Source organism: Eptatretus burgeri, chromosome 9 (genome assembly GCF_056783735.1).
Source record: "Eptatretus burgeri isolate ZD-2024b chromosome 9, Ebu_testis_v1, whole genome shotgun sequence".
Taxonomy (NCBI): domain Eukaryota; kingdom Metazoa; phylum Chordata; class Myxini; order Myxiniformes; family Myxinidae; genus Eptatretus; species Eptatretus burgeri.
In genome coordinates this window covers 65,135,912-65,155,863 of record NC_140969.1, presented here as the reverse complement: position 1 = coordinate 65,155,863, position 19,952 = coordinate 65,135,912, and the positions used below count along the sequence as shown (strand labels likewise).

The 19,952-nt window shown below is 47.5% G+C and overlaps 2 protein-coding genes across 8 annotated transcripts in view; both read right to left on the bottom strand.

Moving 5' to 3' along the window:
* The window catches only part of LOC147020239 (uncharacterized), a 133,234-nt gene extending 118,047 nt beyond the window's left edge, over positions 1-15,187 (bottom strand). Inside the window, exon 1 of the mRNA XM_085895465.1 lies at positions 12,126-15,187. Within this exon, the coding sequence (XP_085751591.1) occupies positions 13,319-14,791 (1,473 nt within the window). The 5' untranslated portion in view covers positions 14,792-15,187 and the 3' untranslated portion in view covers positions 12,126-13,318. The remainder of the gene's footprint in view (positions 1-12,125) is intronic.
* Positions 1-19,952, bottom strand: part of KATNB1 (katanin regulatory subunit B1) — a 118,338-nt gene that overhangs the window by 39,919 nt on the left and 58,467 nt on the right. For all 7 annotated transcript variants that reach the window (XM_085895457.1, XM_085895458.1, XM_085895459.1 and 4 more), the window contains exons 9-10: positions 2,448-2,598; positions 2,115-2,281 (exon numbers count right to left, since the gene is read on the bottom strand). In XM_085895457.1, the coding sequence (XP_085751583.1) occupies positions 2,115-2,281; positions 2,448-2,598 (318 nt within the window). The remainder of the gene's footprint in view (positions 1-2,114; positions 2,282-2,447; positions 2,599-19,952) is intronic.

Here is a 19,952-nt window from a genome sequence, read left to right as displayed (position 1 = left end):
CTTCAAGCTGCCCTGTTTGGAAGGAAGTTGAGCCAGTTGCTCGGCTCGAGCTGCGAATGGTGGCTTCTTCTTCTTGGTTCGTGGAGCTCTTTGTTCTCCATTTTGGTTCCCGGCTTGGTGTGACTCATCAACCTCTTTTTGGAGGATGTTCCTCGGGGAAGCGACGCATTGACGGGAAGGATCGGCACCTCGTCTCACCAGCACATGTTGAGAAGCGCGGGATGATTCGTGGGAGCTCGGGTGGGATCACGGCGATTGGATCCAGCTCGCTATCGCTGGAGCCCGGGTCCGAACAACTTGAAGACACAAGAGGTGGAGAGGTTCGAGATAGGCTCAGGGTTTCAGCTCACCTGTCCTCCGAGCTGGAGCTCGTTATTAAAGGCCTCTGCCACCATTTCTTGGGTGTGTGTGTGCGTACGTGTGTCCGTGGGCCCGTCTAATAAGTCGGAAATTGTTAAGTGCTTTGTGTGCTGTAAATGTTTGCATTGCATTTCGTATAGACGTTCGTAGTTCTTTTGTCGTGCTTTTGTTGCTTGTATAATTGCATACGTGTTTTGCCTTGTCTAATTGCATACGTGCTTTATTATAATAAATATAAACCTGTTCATTGCGTCCATTCCCTTAATTGAGCTGCCATCTTGCACTAGGAATATAGTTGGTTTTCTCATAGCCGGTAAAGTGATCGGGTCTAACGGGACTGTGCGATAATACCCCGCTCAGGTATCCCAAAAGGAAGCGAGCTGCTTAAGGGGCTCGTTTCCAAGCGATCCCGTTGAGGTACAATCTCGTCGGAAGGGGAATGTTTCCGCTTCCAGCCATAGAGGCCAGGCGGGGTGCCGGGGCCAATCAGAGCGCCCGGTACGGGTGACGACACGTCACTTCGGGGTGCCTCCCCACCCCACGGGGTCTTTAAAGGTCGGAGCGGAGCCGTTCATTCTCTCTCTCTGTTCTGCTGCCTCCGCACAAGTTGTACTTAGTCATCGCCTGGACTCCGCCCTCCTCTCGTCATCGCCTGGACTACACCCTCCCAACTCAAGTCCCTCCTTCATGCCGACGATCGCGTCTCGATGCTAGTTGCACGAAAACCCACGACACGCCAGCTGTCGGAGAGGCATCGCACCACAGAGCATTCCCCCCAAACGTATTGGTAACGTGTTCGGGCAATTCATTGTACAAGGTACCGAGAGACCGTAGCCTCAACCCCTCTCCCTTCTTGCTTCAATAACTCCTCTTCATCGGGTTGTGCATGTGCATGTGCGTGTGCATGTTGTCCTGTCGCCTGTCCACATCAGTAAGATTGCAGAAGATTATTATTAGTATTATTTCGGGTTAAGTTTGCTCTGTGTCTGCTTTTGTAACTTGCTTGTACATTGCTGCACCTCACGCTTCTTTCTATCCCTGCACAACACACCCGAAGAAACTATTCCCTGTGCCACATACCTTTCCTCGCTTGCTTGTAAATAAATTATTATTAGAAATGTTCCCAGCTCGTTTTTGTCTTTTCCTGCATTGATCTAGCATGGTCCGAATCCGAGCTTAGCCGGGACTTTATTCCCAATGATCTGTTCCTTTTCGCCGGTACGTTCTTGGCAGTGTCGCTCGGCTGCATTTGATCCGGTAAAGTGATCCGGTTCGGACAAGGCGTACCGAGGGCGTGTTCCCTGGTAATTAAATCACGTGATTAATTAGGTAACCCAGTTAACCCATAGACGGGAGTACCCGAGGTCACGCAGTTGAGTTATTGGTGTCCACGGTCGGTTAAGCGACCCGCCGCGTCACAGAATTATCCGTGTGCGACAGTCTACAATTCCAGGGAGTCTGGTGGGAACCCGAGATAGCTCCCCCCCCCCTTTCTGGTGGTCTTCTGACTGGACCCCCGGCCCACAACAACACACATATATATATATATATATATATATATATATATATATATATATATATATATATATATATATATATATATATATATATATATATATATACATACACATATATACATATATACATATCTTTTAATTTCCTTTTTCTATGTATGATTACATACACATACAAGTTCTTAAGTTCCTCCATTAGCCTGAGAGAACTGTTTATATTAAAATAAAATAAAAAAGTACCTGACTTGTTGGTCTGCACAGTGAGGTGAAGGCCGAGAGTAGTTGCCACGACTTTGTGTTGGGGCAGGAGAGGGCGATTCATAAGGCTTGCCCAGTCCTCTGGAGTTCAACCGTAATAAATCCACGACATAAACACTAACCACATTCTTTGAAAAGGAAGCTCCAATCTGCAAGAGCAACACCATCAATTCCACAATAAATTATCACAATCACTATCACGAGATGGATTACACTTTTCAGGGCACCACTTTTGAAATCTGATGCCAGTACTGTTGAATCTACCACAAGCTTGTCAATAAGGAAAGGCATTAAAACATGCTTTCTGGGACTGACCAGCTGGTTTGTTAGAGTAGCAAGGTCTGCGGGTCTTCCCCATTCCACGGGCTGCAAATCAAGCTGCCGTGCCGGCTCCCATCCCAACACACAAAGCAAGTCTTGCGAGCCACTGTACAGGCAACCGCCATCAACCCCAAAAAGAACGCTCCTGCAAGGTAACAATGAACATGTGCAATATTGTGTAAATCGATGTGGCATTATGTTGGACAACACACTCATGACAGTTTATGCATTTGATTCAAAGGTGAAAAATAGAGTAAATTCAAACGGCCACTGTTGTTGTTTCATTTGTAGTCTGTAGCTGCTGATTGCATCATTTTTTTGGAAGTAGGGCTGAACCGCTGATGCTGTGCACGTTACCAGTAAGCTAGTACTCATTTTGCCGACCTCGGAAGGATGACAGGCTCAGTCAACCCATTTAATGGCATTTCAATGACAAAAGAAGGGCTCAAACTCAAGACCCTAAGATCTTAAGCCAGCCACTTTAACCATTAAGCCAACGTCAGCCTTAAACAGCCACTGGCTGAGCTTTTGAGCCTTTGCTTCATGATAAGGGCATCAGCCTTTATTTCATGATTCTGCAACACTTGCGTACAACAGACGGTAATCCTATCAATTGTATTCCGATGCCATTGCATTTTGCATAAGAGTACTTTAATACACGTATGTATATGTTCTCCTCAATCATTTTAATATGTACAAGTTACATTTCCATGAAAAGTAATTTTATTATTGGCCCGAGGCTCATGAGAGAGCAAATAAGAAAAAAAGAAATGCGCAAATGCAGGTATACAAAGAATAAATGAACAAACAGCTAAAACATTTGGCAAAATGTCGATTCGTCTGTTCGCATTACCATTTAAACCCCTGGCTCATGCTGCTCAAAACCACAGGTTCAAATCTCACATACCATGCATGTTTGTCCATTGTCTACTCATGTTCACATAATAAAAGTAAACTCTAATGTCTACTAATGTTAAAAAAGATTGATGAGTTATGGACCAAGTAACACGGCGCATTAAATCAATTTGTTACGTAAGCAATTATCCCTTTATCCTGAATACATAGTTGGTATAAATTGAATTTTTGTTCAAATAACCTGAACACAGTAATAAATGTGGACACCACGGGTGCGGAAGGTAAAGCGTGATTCCCCTTAGTCGAATGTGGGCCCACACATTTCTCTATGACACGGTATTAACAAGTTATAGACTGAGGAACAGGCCATGTTCCATCCATTTATTATGTACTAGATGACCCGTGAACCCGTTGGGTTCCCATTGTGACAGCGGTTGATAAAAAAAAATCATTTTAATAAATAAATTAATTAGAAAAAGATAGCTCCAGCGAACTATACCACTGATGTTGTTTGCATGATCAAATACTCCTGAAGAGCACTTAACTGAATCGGGAATTGATTTTTTAATAATATTTTTCGTTGCCCGATTTGAATGAAACTTGATACTGCGTGTCAATGTGAAGAAAAAAAACGGAGAAAAGAAAGCCGAAGAAATTATTGTGCGTAATCTTCAAACACAATTTTATTTATTCATGAACATGGAAGTATTATATCAAAATGGCGGTTTATTTTATGCTTAAAAATAAATCGTTCTTTGTCTGTACTAAATGTTTGAGATTTTTAAATAAATCATTTCAAAAAAATAAAATAAAAAAAAAAGATAGCTCCAGTGAGCTATACCACTGAGGTTGTTTGCATTGATCAAATTCTCCCAAGGAGTACTTGACTGAATCGGGAATTGATTATTTAATAATTTTTTCGTTGCCAGATTTGAACGAAACTTGATACTGCACACCGGAGAATGGTGAGTAAGGTGGCCCTAAAATTTTTGCGCTATCGTGTACTGTTTTGGCTGTATTTCGGGAACATACATTCATACATATATACAAGATGAGAGTTTTAGTAATATATAGAAGATACAGTTGACCATTTTTTTCTGGGGCCATCATCGGTATCAATTGAATTGCTACTGCTGTACCTCAAATGCATGCAGGTGCTGCCAAGTGAGCCTTATGCTAAAATGAAAAAAAAAATTCTAAAAGTTCTCAGATTCAAATAATTAAATAATTCTGGCTGCCAGACATTGTGGTCAATCGGGTTGAAATTTAAAACGGACATTCGGTATCTCCACAAGATCATAATTGTGAAATTTCACGTCGATTGGTGCAGTGGTTCCAGAGAAAACATTATTTAATATTTCACTCCAATCCAATATGCCTGCCAAACCATGTGGCTGATCGGGTTGATATTCAAAACGTCCATTCCACATCTTCGATCGATCGTAATTGTGAAGTTTCACATTGAATGATGCAGCGGTTCCAGAGTAAACATTATTTTATATTTTTCCTTCAATACAATATGGCTGCCAAACCATGGATCACCTACATCAAAAGCAGGTGGGAACTTTTTGCTCGTCATGGACAGGCGGTCATACCTGTAAAGTTTCGCTTCAATCTGCTCAACCATTGCAGAGTAGAAGACTTTTTAATTTTTTTAAATTTTCAATCCAATATGACTGACGAACCACATGACCTATGACATCATAAACTTAGATTCTGCCTCTAATGGCGTAGTGGATAATGCATATTGAGTTTCGTGTTAATCGGATAAAGTGCGTTTTTCAATCCAAGATGGCTGCCAAACCATGTGACTTGTGACAACATAATTTTTATCGTATATGCAGCCATGGCATTAGATGATCGTTGCAAAGTTTCGCTTCGATAGGATAAGTGGTTCCAGAGAAAAGATTAATTAATATATTTTTAAAATCCAATATGGCTGCCAAACCACGTGACCTATCAATTATTCATTTACAAAATTATATCCACTTGCCTTGGAGAATACGTGTGTGAAGTTTCCCCTTGAGCTGACCAGCCATTCTAGAGAAGATGTTTGAAGGTTTTAGGGTAAATTCAATATGGCCACCAAACCATGTGACCTCAATTAGATATTAACAAACTTGTTCAAGCATGTCAGGAGGAAGACGTGTGTAAAGTTTCACCTCAATCTGTTCAGCCGTTTCGGAGATGATTTCTAAATTTTTATAATTTTCAATCCAATATGGCTGACGAACTACATCACCTATCCATCCATCCATTGGGACCATACTCTGTGCAGAGCATTGGTGTTGCCTAAGCAATCTCCTTGGCTATTGAGCACAATCCTGGACAGGTCACCACTCCAACACAGGATACCAGGAAGCTGGTACTCATTTTGTCAACCTCGGAAGGATGACTTGCAGAGTCAACCCTACCTGGTATTAACTCAAGAGCCGAGTGGGATTTTACCTCAGGATCCTAGGATCCCAAGCCCACCACCCGAACCATTAAGCAAACACCAGGCATACGTGACGTATGACATCATAAATTTACATTCTGCCACTTATGTGGGAGGCGATCAGGTCTATGAAGTTTTGCGTTCATCGGGTAAGGTACGTTTTTCTATCCAAGATGGCCACCAAACCATGTGACTTCTGATGTCAATTTTTTTTTTTTTTTACCATATATGCAGCCATGGCGGTCGATGATAGTTGCCAAGTTTCACTTCAAAAAGATAAATGGTTCCAGAGAAAACATTATATAATATTATTCTTCAATCCAATATGGCCACCAAACTATGTGACCTATCAATTATTCATTAACAAACTTGTATCCCAAAAGAATACATTTGTGAAGTTTCCCCTTGATCTGACCAACCATTCTGGAGAAGATGTTTAAAGGTTTTAGGGTAAATCCAATATGGCCAACAAACCATCGACTCATTCTGTCCAGCTGTTCTGGAGAAGATTTTTTATTTTTTTTTATTTTTAAAAACAATATGGCTGCCGAACCACGTGGCCGATGATGTCATAATATTTTTTTTCCCATGGTGAATTGTTGCATAGATGACTCTCAAGAAATTTAATTTTTCCGATACAGCGCTCTCCTTGTCTAATTTTTACAGGAATACTACTTCACCGATGACATCACGAAAAATCACACATGTTCCCCATGGGGAGCTCTTGCCATGTGCAAAGTTTCAAATTTTTTTTCTATTGCACAGTTTTAGTGTTACAGAGGTCCAAAGTTTTTTGGTTTTTCAAAGATGGCACCCACAACACGTGACCTATGACGTCATAATTATCAATCAAGTATGCTATCAAAAAAAGATACATATTACGGTGAAAATTGTGTCGATCAGACTTACGGTTGCTGAGAAAATTAATTTTCAAGCGAAAAACCCCGCAAATTGCCAGTGGAAGAAATATAAAAAAGAAGACAACATCGTGCAGAGCACGACACTTGCAAAATCCATAAAACAAATTTGACCTCAAATAAATTGATGGTTGAATTCAATGACCAAATATGTAACTCCTCTTCAAATTTCAAGTGAGTCGGATAAAAATTGAGGATTTTAGAAAGACCACCTTGGTTGTTTACCTTTGGCCTGTGTTGACCTTTTGGTCCATGTTGACCTCAAAAATAATTGGCTGTTTGAATTCAGTGACCTGAAAAATAAATCCTCTTCAAATCTCAAGTCAATCGGAAGAAAATTGAGGATTTTAGAAATCTTACCTAAGTTTTTGACCTTTGGCAAATGTTGACCTTTTGACCTCAAAAACAATAGGCTTCTTCCTCATGACAAACTATCCCAGCCCCAAGTCATCAACCCCAGGTCTTCAAGCCCCCTCCCCAACCAAAGTCCCCAAACCCCCTCTCCCAGCTCTCTGTCACCTCTCTGCTCCCCACCTCAACCCTGTGTCCTCTCTTTCCCCTTTCTTAAATTCCTCAACCCTCCACACAACTTAAAGTCCACAGGCCTCGTCCTTAACCCCCCCCAAAGCCTGAACCCTCTTTCCCAACTCTGTCCCTTCTTTGCCCTCCCCTTCTCCACCCCAACTCTAAGTCCTGCACTCCCCATTTCATCAAGTCCCCCAACCCCTTGGCTCCTCCTTTATTCTTCAAGTCCTCAACACCCCTCCCATCCCTATGTCCTCAACCTCCCACCCCAAGCCTCAATCCCCCTTTCCCTTCTCTGCTACCCCCCCCAAGCCTCAATTCCCCTTCCCAAACCCTGCCCTGTCTCTACCACCCCCCCACACATAAACCCTCCAGCACTCTACCTTTAATCTTCAAGTCGTCTCTCCCCCTCTCAATCCCAAGTCCTCAACTACCCCCCACCCCCAAAAGCCTCAATCCCTTTCTCCAAACTCTGTCCCTTCCCTGCCCCCCCCCCCCCACACCCCACACTCCCTACTCCAACTGTCTGTCCTCTACTCCCTCCTTCTTGTTCAATTCCTCAACATACCCTCTCCCCCACCCCAGGTCTGCAACTCCCCTTTCTTCTTTAAATACTCAATCCCTTCCTCCCCCCACCTCCAACCAACACACTTCCCAACTCAAAGTCCACTCACTAACTGTTCGGACTGCTAAGGTTTATCAGTGAAGTAAATCATCGCAAAGGAAATAATTTGTTAGACAGAAATGACTGAATAATGTGTTTTTGTATGTGTATATATATATATATATATATATATATATATATATATATATATATATATATATATATATATATATATATATGTATACATATATATATATATATATATATATATATATATATATATATATATATATATATATATATATATACATATATACATATATACATACACACAAATATAATTCTAGTTGGTGTGCGAACCAGCGGCTGAGATTATACACTGTCCGTGAAATTTCGTGCTTCCGCTCACACAAGGCAATATCAGAGCGTCCTTCTGTACATGTGCATGAAAAGATCGTGGAAGCATTCATAAGGAGTCCCAGGGTTCCGTTTGTAAAGAATTTGTTCCCAATGGAGTTTGCTATGATTTTATTTTAACAGCACAAGAGTCACTAACTGTTAAGACTGCTAAGGTTTCTCGTTGAATTAAATAGACGGAAAGGTCATTATTCGTTGACAGAATCGACTGAAGAGTTTGTAGTTGCATACAGCATATATATATTGTTGCGGATTCGCGCCCACCGGCGTGCTGACGGCCACGTAACTCGAATCGCGGCACGTCGCCCACCGGACGGACAATCCAGTCGTGACCCTCTCGGACTAACGCCGGGAACCAGTCACGGGTGGACCTTTCGGTCTCACCGCGATCGAGCCAATCAGCCCCCGCGTGGGATAGGGTTGCTCGCCAAATTCGACCTACCTAAGTACCCACGCGGAGGGTAGACCGGGCGATCGCACCTCGCCGCAGGTCGACTTCGGACACGGGCCACTTAAGCGACCCGTTCCGTACTATCGGGATAACCGAGCGGTGTTATCGTCGGCCTCGACGGTTCGATTAATTATCGGGCGTATTCAGCCCACTACCAACCCTTTACGTGAAGCAAGATGAGGATTCAATGAAAGAAATGACGAAGCGAAGCGGGAAACAGTTCAACACAAAAGCACATTTATTCGCGATGAACGGAAAGCACACATATTCAATTCCACCAAAAGCACATAGAAAAGGAAAACACAATGCAATTTACACAAAAAGCAAATGCGACAATGCAGATCTAATACCGATTACACGAGCACACGGCCACACTTATACAATTTTACTTCACAGACGGCGCCGACAACACATACCCAAAACCAAGGAAAAGAATAGAGAACCCTCAAAGATGAGGCGGGCCTGAGGCCGAGACCGGGTCGGGCCTACCCGTCTGGTGATGAGACGCGGAGCGGCGATGGTGCCTCAACTCCGCGGGCCTCGCGGGCAGTGTCTGGTAGGGGGTGGGAAAGGGGCCCCCTTGGTCGCACTATCTCAGCGCGGGGGGAAACAGGAGGGGGTTGCTGATGCTCGGGGTATAGAGGATTCCTACTCTGGCTCGAGTCCCGCGACGAGCGTCTCCACCTCGGCCAGGTCGCGCTGTCGGCCTCCCTGGGGTGCAGCTCCCTGCACGACACGAGCACCCCCTCGCCGCCTCTCCACAGCTCCGTCCCCTCCGCTCCGACTCCAACGCACACGACGACGACCAGCTCCTTCTTGCCAACTCCACCGCCCGCGAAGTCTTAACTCTCTGTTTCCTTGACTGACGAACGCGGTCGCTTATATAAGCCCCGTGGCTTCGCCTTCTCATCTTTGACCCCCTCCCTTCGACCTTTCACCTCGCTCCCCATTGGCCCGAGAAAAAGTGGGCGTGAATGCTTTTTGATCCATAAATTTGCATATATCGATCGCCCTCCAACGCCCTGGAGGCGGGGCCAAATCGCCCCTCGCTCACCGATTGGACGGCACAAAAGTGGGCGTGTGTCGTTTTTGATCCGTTTTTGAAGTGGAAAATCCGTGGTTTTGTACACGCTGTTCGGCGCGCGCCCTGCACGAGTCCAACACCGGTACCCACAAGCGGCGCAAGAACGGTGGCGATGCGACGGTTGCGAGGTGTGACGTGAAGCGGGGCCGCGGTGGGTGGTTGATGTTGTGGTTGTAACAATGGCGGTTGGTCCAAATTAAAGATAGTAAAAGAAAAACGGCTATCCTGAAGAGTCGCAGCACGCATGAATAACATTTATTCCCACTAGACAACGGGTTTGGGCCTAACTACACATATACTTACCGAGATACCTCACCTCAGGGACCTGAATGGTGGTTTGCGAATTTGGTAACCACAACACTACCCCCTCCCCTTTTTACAGACTCGTACCGAGTCGTCAAATTTTCGTATGCCATCATGTGTAGTTTTCCCCTAGTACATTTTACCTACGGATCCCTGAGTGCGACATTCATGGTATTCGTGTCCCCAAAATAAATAACCTGAGGGCTGCGTAACTACCTAAACAAACTCACTCACACGGACGACTTAAATAAAATTGCCGGCGCTAGACAGACATGCCGGGGGCGCACTCATATTTACAGTACATCTTAACCTTAACTTACAAATTTTGCACTAAACCATGGCCCAGGATCACTGAACTCTGCAAAAGAAAAGCAGTTAGCAGGGAGCCAGGCTGCCCACATGCAGTCTCTGGCTCAAACAATGCAGGTGACAGGGAACGTGGCTGGCTGCTCACACGCAGTCCAAGGCCTTCCCTTTTGAACTGAACGCAGTGAACCACAACGGTGCATGGGCTGCACAACGCAGTCTCCGTGCCAGCTCAAGTGGCACACGCAATGAGCACAACGAATGGATGGATGAACACAAACACGGTGCACGGGCCGCCACTGCAGGCCCGTGTTGTAGCTGCCAACAGGGCAGTTCTTGCAGCTTGCAAACTGTTGCCTTGCGGATCCTGGCGCACATGGAAATGAACAGGGGGGGGGCAAAGCAAAAATTGAACGGGGCTGGTGAACATGGGCAGTGGGCATGGCATGGCAAAGGCAGCAGGCAAACACAGCCCGCAGAAGAAGGCTGCTGCAGGCAAACACAGCCCGCAGAAGAAGGCCGCTGCAGGCAAACACAGCCCGCAGATGAAGGCCGCTGCAGGCCTTGAAGAAAACAGCCAGCAGATGAACTGGCCGGTACAGGCCTTGCAGCACAACAACAGCTGCCGATGAAGTTAGCCGGCCTCTGCCTTGCAGCAAAACACGGCCAGCCGATGAAGTTGGCCAGCCTTTGCCGTTCAGTGGAGGTTGGTGGAGGGAGTGCGGTGGTGCTGGCCACTTGGAAGGCGGGCTCGGACCTACCCTACGGTCTCCCTCCCAACCTATCGCCTTTGCCTGTCACTGTACATACCCACTCCCTTAATTTGTCAAACCCCAATTTAGCCCCAACTTATTTTTTTGTTGTTTTTATTTTTACTTCCCCACTATAAATCGTCCCCTAACCCCCTTTACTGTCCTTGTTCGGCTAACCTATCCTGTCACCTAGCCTACTCCCAACCCCTACGTTCCCTTCCCAGAGGGGAATAAGGGAGAGCTAACGTCCTGTGTCGAGGCCCAACTCAAGCCTCAGAATGGCCTCCCCAGAGTTCGGCGATCTTAACACCAAGTGGGTCCAGCGGCCCACAACGACAGCGAGGGGATGGATGGTGCGGAGGGGTACACTTCCTAATCTACCCTATCCATTTAACTGTTAAACTACCCCGGGGCTTTCAACAAGCGCCTCTCGCTTAAACTATTGGCTCTAACAACCCAGATACCCGTCGCCTGTGTTGGTGTCCTCACAATTTCGGGCCTCGCCCCCCAATTTTCTCTCCGTGCCCTCACACGGTCTCATGGCTGGGACACGTGGCTCCCTTTGGCAGGCACGCCCCTCTGCCGATTCTCTGACGATGGCGCCCCCGGGCACTACACTGCCTCCGAGCCTACCAGCTCCCTAACACCGGGGAGTGCCCCCCATGGCACCTCCCCTGAAACGCACACGTGGCAGGCTGGCTTCCCGGGCCCCTTTCCGAGGGTCACCCGTGCCCACAACACTGCCCACGCAGCTAATGGCGCCCCGGGCCCCCGCACCAAGCGGGCGCACCCGTGCCCACTACGCTATCCCGGCCCCCCATGGGCCCTTGGCCTACCGCGGCCGACTAGCCTGGTGCCCGGGGTACCCACTCAGCGATACTCACCTTTCGCAGCCACGCTCCCAAGCCCGTCAACAGGGCTCCTGCACCCCTCCAAATGGGTTTCGAGCCTACACACCCACCAACAACAAAACGACCTCCATTTTTCAATTTGACTAACCCCCTACTCTTTTTACTCTTACCCCGGGGTCCCTTGGGCGGGAGTCACTCCTCCCCCCAATCACTCATCGCACCATGCATTCCCCATTCGCTCCACTCACACAGACCCGCTGGCCTCACTCACTCAACAAGCACCTGCTTCCACTTCACCCATCAACTCTTCAACACACTCACCGCTGAACTCTGCCATCCTTCTAACTACATCCCCTAACTAACTCGTGCTCCCACGTCGTCCCTTAAACTATAGCACGTTCCATTTAACCTACGTAGCTAAACTACGTCCCCACTACACATTCACAGTCTGTCACTGTCCTCGAATGTCCCAAAAATCAATTTCCCAACCTAAAGCTCACTAAATCCCTCTACCTAATCCATTCCACGGACTCCATGAGGACTTACCCCTGCCCCATGAAGTCGGTCTAACTAAGCAAACCCTTCCCCCTAACTAGTTTTCATCCTGTGCCCCGTAAGGGGGTCTTCCACCCCTTGCCCAGGAATCCTTTGCACCCGAAAGTGAGGCTTGCTTTTTTTTTTTTTCCATGCGCATCACCAGCGCGGCAACGCGCGCACTTTGCACCTGCCCGTGACGTCATGCAGCTGCACGTGTTCCTCGTCCCTCCTTGGACGGTACCATCCGGCAGAGATACCCCTCCTGCCGGATTCCAACCACACGTGCAGCCATGACGTCACCGTGCGCATAAAAAAAAAACACAAGCCCCACGTCTCGAGGGGTTCCCCACGCGAACACATGTGCTTTGCCCGTTGGAGCTTAACACACACGATCGCGTGGAGAACCCGTCCGGTCCAAATCCGTTTACCTGCCTAAACTTTGTCCGTCCGCGGGATCGGCAAATCCACCGCGTGCGTTTCCGGACCGGGACTTCACTCTCGCAAGCGAGCACGTGGTGGTCTCGTGCGTTGCACAGCACGGACCTCGTGCTCACTGCTGGGTGAACCCGGCACGGTCCCCGAAATAGCTACAGCCGCTACTCGGCTTTCTTTCCTTACATGTCGTCGTCTCCATTCGACCCACGCACACCTGCGTGTTACGACGCACACAGTCCACTCCATCACATTCACACCGGGAGACGCGGCTGCGTGCTCCCGCATGCCAACCGACATCTCCCTCACATACCGCTCTCTCACACACACACGGTTTCCCTTGCACTCGGCCGTTCACTCACGCATGCCTCACTACTCACACAAACCATACTACTCACACCCGCGGTTCCTCATCCACACTCCGTGCCTCACTCACACACGCGGGGGCACTCACCCGCGGTGCCTCATCCACACTCCGTGCTTCACTCACACACGCGGGGGAACTCACCCGCGGTGCCTCACTCATACTGGCCGTTTCATCCACACACACGGCCTCACTCACACACGGTGCCTCACCCACACACGCGGGGGCACTCACCCGCGGTGCCTCATCCACACACGGCCCCTCACTCACCCGCGGTGCCTCATCCACACTCCGTTCCTCACTCACCCGCGGTGCCCCTTTTACACACGGCTTGCTGGGAAGCACACACTCCGGCACCATCGCCACCACACCACTCACACACGGGGTCGCTTCCACACACGGGGACGCACTCACGCCTTGCACCACACACACAGGGACAACCACACTGGGGATTCGTGTCCCCACAAGGGTCTCCGGGGCCTCTATACCCCCCAAGCTCTCCGTGCACCTGTCCACAGCACCCGTCCCCTCAACCTCGCAAAGCACGACCGAACTCACCTGGTCGTGACTCGCCTCAAGGGGGTATACTCCCTCCCCTTGTTCCTGGAGGAGGCCATCCAGGTGCTCGCACTGGGTCTCCACCCAGTCCGCCAGCTCACCCCCATTGTCCTCCACTACCTCCGTGTGTGTGTGTGCGTCACTTACCCCGTCCAATTCACCCTCTATCTCCCATGTCTCCATACATTTATAAGTTTCTGTCATCGTCACCTCGTGTCTCGTCTCACATGTTTTGGTCTCCCCATTTAATTTTTCCCTTTTGGTCACCGTCGATTCCTCTGTCACGACCCTCGCCCAACACGCCCCCCGAATTATTTTTTTACCCGCCTCCACCGCGGGCCTGTCAGCCGTTGCACCCCCTTCCAGCTCGTTTGCTTCCACACGTGGAGTCGCCATTCCCAGCTCCCTGGTCACGGCCTTCATGCCCGCCTGCAGGCATCGGCCCATGTTCTGCGTCTCACCCCGTAGTTCTTTCATTTCTTTTTTCATTTGCTTGCCCATGCTTTTCATTTCGTTTATAAATTCATTTGCGTTTGCATCCATCTTTTCGTTCATTTGTTGTGTATTCGCATCCATCTTTTGTGTATTCACATCCATCTTTTCGTTCATTTGTTGTGTATTCGCATCCATTTTTTCGTTCATGCCTTTCATTTCGTTTGTATTTGCATCCATCCTTGCTGTCATTGCCGCCAGCATGGCGATTAGCTGGGCCATGTCGGGTACGCTTGGGTGAGCCGTTTCGGCAGGGGTTGGGGAAGGGTTTTGGTGGAGAGGGGGAGGGGAGGTGTCATACACCGCGGCCGCTGCCGCACCTATTTCGGGCTCTGGGTTCAGTTGGACGAGTTCATGTTCCTGCACGGGCATTCCATCCTGGGCCATGGATTCTACACTACTACACATATACATTTCTAATACCCCCGGCTCCCGCTCGCCTTGAGACGCCATCTTGCTTCTCTTAAAGGGTTAATTTCGCTCGCTCGTAATTTGGAGGGAATCGGGGTCGCTTCTCTCACCCCTGGACCGATTCCCGTGAATTTAGCCGGAGACAGGAGAGCCCGTTTTCCTGTTCTCCGATACCAGTGCCGCGAGGAGGGCGATGAATTTGTATCGCACGACCTGACACCAGTGTTGCGGATTCGCGCCCACCGGCGTGCTGACGGCCACGTAACTCGAATCGCGGCACGTCGCCCACCGGACGGACAATCCAGTCGTGACCCTCTCGGACTAACGCCGGGAACCAGTCACGGGTGGACCTTTCGGTCTCACCGCGATCGAGCCAATCAGCCCCCGCGTGGGATAGGGTTGCTCGCCAAATTCGACCTACCTAAGTACCCACGAGGAGGGTAGACCGGGCGATCGCACCTCGCCGCAGGTCGACTTCGGACACGGGCCCGCAAGCGACCCGTTCCGTACTATCGGGATAACCCGGCGGTGTTATCGTCGGCCTCGACGGTTCGATTAATTATCGGGGCGTATTCAGCCCACTACCAACCCTTTACGTGAAGCAAGATGAGGATTCAATGAAAGAAATGACGAAGCGAAGCGGGAAACAGTTCAACACAAAAGCACATTTATTCGCGATGAACGGAAAGCACACATATTCAATTCCACCAAAAGCACATAGAAAAGGAAAACACAATGCAATTTACACAAAAAGCAAATGCGACAATGCAGATCTAATACCGATTACACGAGCACACGGCCACACTTATACAATTTTACTTCACAGACGGCGCCGACAACACATACCCAAAACCAAGGAAAAGAATAGAGAACCCTCAAAGATGAGGCGGGCCTGAGGCCGAGACTGGGTCGGGCCTACCCGTCTGGTGATGAGACGCGGAGCGGCGATGGTGCCTCAACTCCGCGGGCCTCGCGGGCAGTGTCTGGTAGGGGGTGGGAAAGGGGCCCCCTTGGTCGCACTATCTCAGCGCGGGGGGAAACAGGAGGGGGTTGCTGATGCTCGGGGTATAGAGGATTCCTACTCTGGCTCGAGTCCCGCGACGAGCGTCTCCACCTCGGCCAGGTCGCGCTGTCGGCCTCCCTGGGGTGCAGCTCCCTACACGACGTGAGCACCCCCTCGTCTGCCCTCGCCGCCTCTCCACAGCTCCGTCCCCTCCGCTCCGACTCCAACGCACACGACGACGACCAGCTCCTTCTTGCCAACTCCACCGCCCGCGAAGTCTTAACTCTCTGTTTCCTTGACTGACGAACGCGGTCGCTTATATAAGCCCCGTGGCTTCGCCTTCTCATCTTTGACCCCCTCCCTTCGACCTTTCACCTCGCTCCCCATTGGCCCGAGAAAAAGTGGGCGTGAATGCTTTTTGATCCATAAATTTGCATATATCGATCGCCCTCCAACGCCCTGGAGGCGGGGCCAAATCGCCCCTCGCTCACCGATTGGACGGCACAAAAGTGGGAGTGTGTGGTTTTTGATCCGTTTTTGAAGTGGAAAATCCGTGGTTTTGTACACGCTGTTCGGCGCGCGCCCTGCACGAGTCCAACACCGGTACCCACAAGCGGCGCAAGAACGGTGGCGATGCGACGGTTGCGAGGTGTGACGTGAAGCGGCGCCGCGGTGGGTGGTTGATGTTGTGGTTGTAAGAATGGCGGTTGGTCCAAATTAAAGATAGTAAAAGAAAAACGGCTATCCTGAAGAGTCGCAGCACGCATGAATAACATTTATTCCCACTAGACAACGGGTTTGGGCCTAACTACACATATACTTACCGAGATACCTCACCTAAGGGACCTGAATGGTGGTTTGCGAATTTGGTAACCACAACAATATATATATATATATATATATATATATATATATATATATATATATATATATATATATATATATATTACTTCCGGTAGGTGTGTGAACCAACAGCTCTGAGCCTATATGCCACCAGTGTGTGCAACAAAAATGCACACCACTCAAAATTGCAGGAATATCGATGTTTTTAGACCTCTGCATGCACTGTCTGGACCAAAGAGCTCTTATATGAGGTATTTCCCAGCATTACAAGTGCTGTGGTGGTCGTATGGCAGCTTAGCTGCCGGGGTAGCTATCATTTCTTGAAGCGCGACTGTGTCGCTGATGCAGTGCCCCTCTACCAGTACACACACTGGAACTGGAACTCATTTCGCCAACCTCGGAAGGATGACAGGCTGAGTCAACCCCCTTGGTGTATGAATTCAGCAGCCAACGGGGCTTGAACTCAGGACCCTAGGATCCCAAGCCGCCACCCTAACCACTGAGCCAACACCAGGCTTGTGCTGTGGTCACGAGATTTACTCTGTTCAAACACAATCGTGAAACTTGCATTTATACTTAGACCAGCAGATAACCCAGTTCCACTGGGCTGTTGTAAGGGAATTGGTTTCAATGGAGTGTGGAAATTTAAGGAGTTTCACAGGAATGTCTTTTGGCAGCATAATGGCAGGGACCCGTGGAAATTTTGTGTAAGTCAGTCCTTGTTTAACATTGTGGTTACGTTCTTGAAAAGTGCAACTTAAACTGAAACATGTTTCAGCAACTCCAATTTTCTGATAAGAATTGATGCAAATATGGGGAGGGGGGGGAGTTAGGTTCCAGGGAAAAATTTATCGCCAGACAAAATACTTTTCATATAGAGTACAAGTTCTTTTTTTATTTCAACAAATCATTTGAATACTTTATCTCTCTTATGAGCCTCAACATTGTATGCATTAAATAAATAAAATAAACCAAAAGGTGACCACGTGTGACTTCTTTAAGGTCACACTGAGGTGAACAGAGCTGCTATCCATCAGGAGCGACTCCTTGAGGAATATCTGCCTGCGAGAGATTCCGATGAGAATCGTTCTTCAGAGTAACCATGAAAAATATGTGTTTGCCTCATAATGTCACCAAATGATGTCATAATGTCTCAAGCTTGACATATCTAGAAAACACTCATCGAGGTGTTCAATTTGAGGTACGACACGATATGGTTCCTAAAATTTGAAAATTTGACCTTGGGGTCAAATATGTTTGACCTCAGGCGCTAACCATGAAGGTCAAGGCCAATCACCACCAAAAACTAATCAGCTGAGCGCCAGACCATATACTACATTCCCATAAAGTTTGGAGACGATTCGATTTAAATTACTCAAAAAATAAGGGTTTCGTCGACTCCCGATTTGCGACAAAGTGACCTTGACCTTGAAAATTGTATGTGCTGAAAGGGACCTCTATAGGCCTCTGATATGCGAAGATACAAAAATTTCCAATGATAACTGTGCTCTGCAGAGTGATTTATACGTGATGACAGACAAAAGAAAAAAAAAACAAACAAAAAAAAAAACATATGAAGGTCAAGGCCAATCGCCACCAAAAATTAATCAGCTGAGCGCCAGACCATGAGCTATATTTCCATGAAGTTTGAAGACGATCTGATCAAAATTACTCAAAAAATAAGGGTTTTGTCGACTCCCCTGATTTGCGACAAAGTGACCTTGACCTTTGACCTTCAAAATTTTGTGCGCTGAAAGGGACCTCGATAGGCCTCTGATATGCGAAGTTACAAAATTTTCCAATGATAACTGTGCTCTGCAGAATTTTTTATACGTGATGACAGACAAACAAACAAACCAAAAAAAAAAAAACATACAAGCTGACTAACATATCTTGCAAAAACTTCGTTTTGGCAAGATAAAAATCATCATCATCTCTCTCTGCTTCACATCTTCATTGGTTAGCTCTTCTCTGTGCGATTGCAGAAGTTGTGTAACGTCGGCTTCTTCCACCTCATCAAAACCGGCTTTATTGGCCAAGCCGAAGATAACTTTCTTCACAGCGAGGCCAACATCTTCAAATCCCTTTCAAGTCATTGACACATCAAGGCCACAACTTCTACCACACCCCATTGATGCACACCTGAGTAACTTCAGCCCAGGACCTTCTGATGTTATTGATGTACTTGAGGATGTTTCCATCAATTCAACATATAAACACGTGGCAGCTAGTCAGGTGGATCACTAACGTACTTGTCAAACACCTGCGACCGGAGAGGGTGACGCAACCACCAATGTTATCGATGCACAGACCAGTGTATATAAGGCCTATACTGCACATACTCTGGGTGGGCTTATGCACCAGTATTTACGGTACAGCCTATACACCGGTATGATGTATACCGTAGTTTCATTAAAACTAGGAAAACCATGAGTTTGGTACTAAATTATAGGTAAAACGACTTTATAATGGAATGGTGAATGACTTTAAATGAGTATGTTCTCCAATATATCAGTGACTTATTAACGAACCAATGTTAACCAGGATGATGTGAAGCGAGGACTTACTGTAATGTAAGATGTGACTTTGAGTAGTCAACCCCTTTCTTCTTCTTCAAATCTGCATCCCTCCCACCCGCCTCTGAACTCCAATTGTACCTCCTTGCGCCCCTCCCAACTCCAAGTCCGCATTTCTGCGCTGCTCCCAATTCCAAGTCTGCATCCCTCATCCTCTCCCAACTCCCAAGTCCGCACCCCCCCCCCCCCAAAGCCCCCACAAGGGTTGACAAACAGACTGATTAGATCTGAAGCGACATCGAGCCAACATGGAAAGTATTACTGGTTTCCAGTTTTTCATTATTTTCGTCTATTTTGGTTTTCAATTTTTCATTAGTTTTGTTCATTTGTTCTCCTAATACCCCCCAATTATTTATGGGAATTAGGACAAGATGCAAAGCTGTGTGACGTCAAGAACTTTCCCTCACCGAAAGCCACGTTCACAACCCTCCAGGATTCCACGTGCAGTATTACTTCGCTTCCGATCACGTCTAATAAATAATAAATACACCCCCCCCACCCCCCCACCGCTTTCAATTCCTAGTAACCTGTTTTTTCGTAACCTTGAACTTGCCACATATGCATTAGTAAGGAGCTGGAGATTCAGTTTATCAGAGAATTTCTTTGTTTCCAAAAGAATGAAGTTTTCTTGGTGAGGTAAATAGACAAAAAGGAAATTATTCTTAGTTTTATTTATTTATGATAGGATTTTCCTTTAACAGCATAATAGTCACTAACTTATAAGACTGCCAATGTTTCTCATAAAAGTAAATCGATGGAAAGGTAATTATAAGTTGAGAGA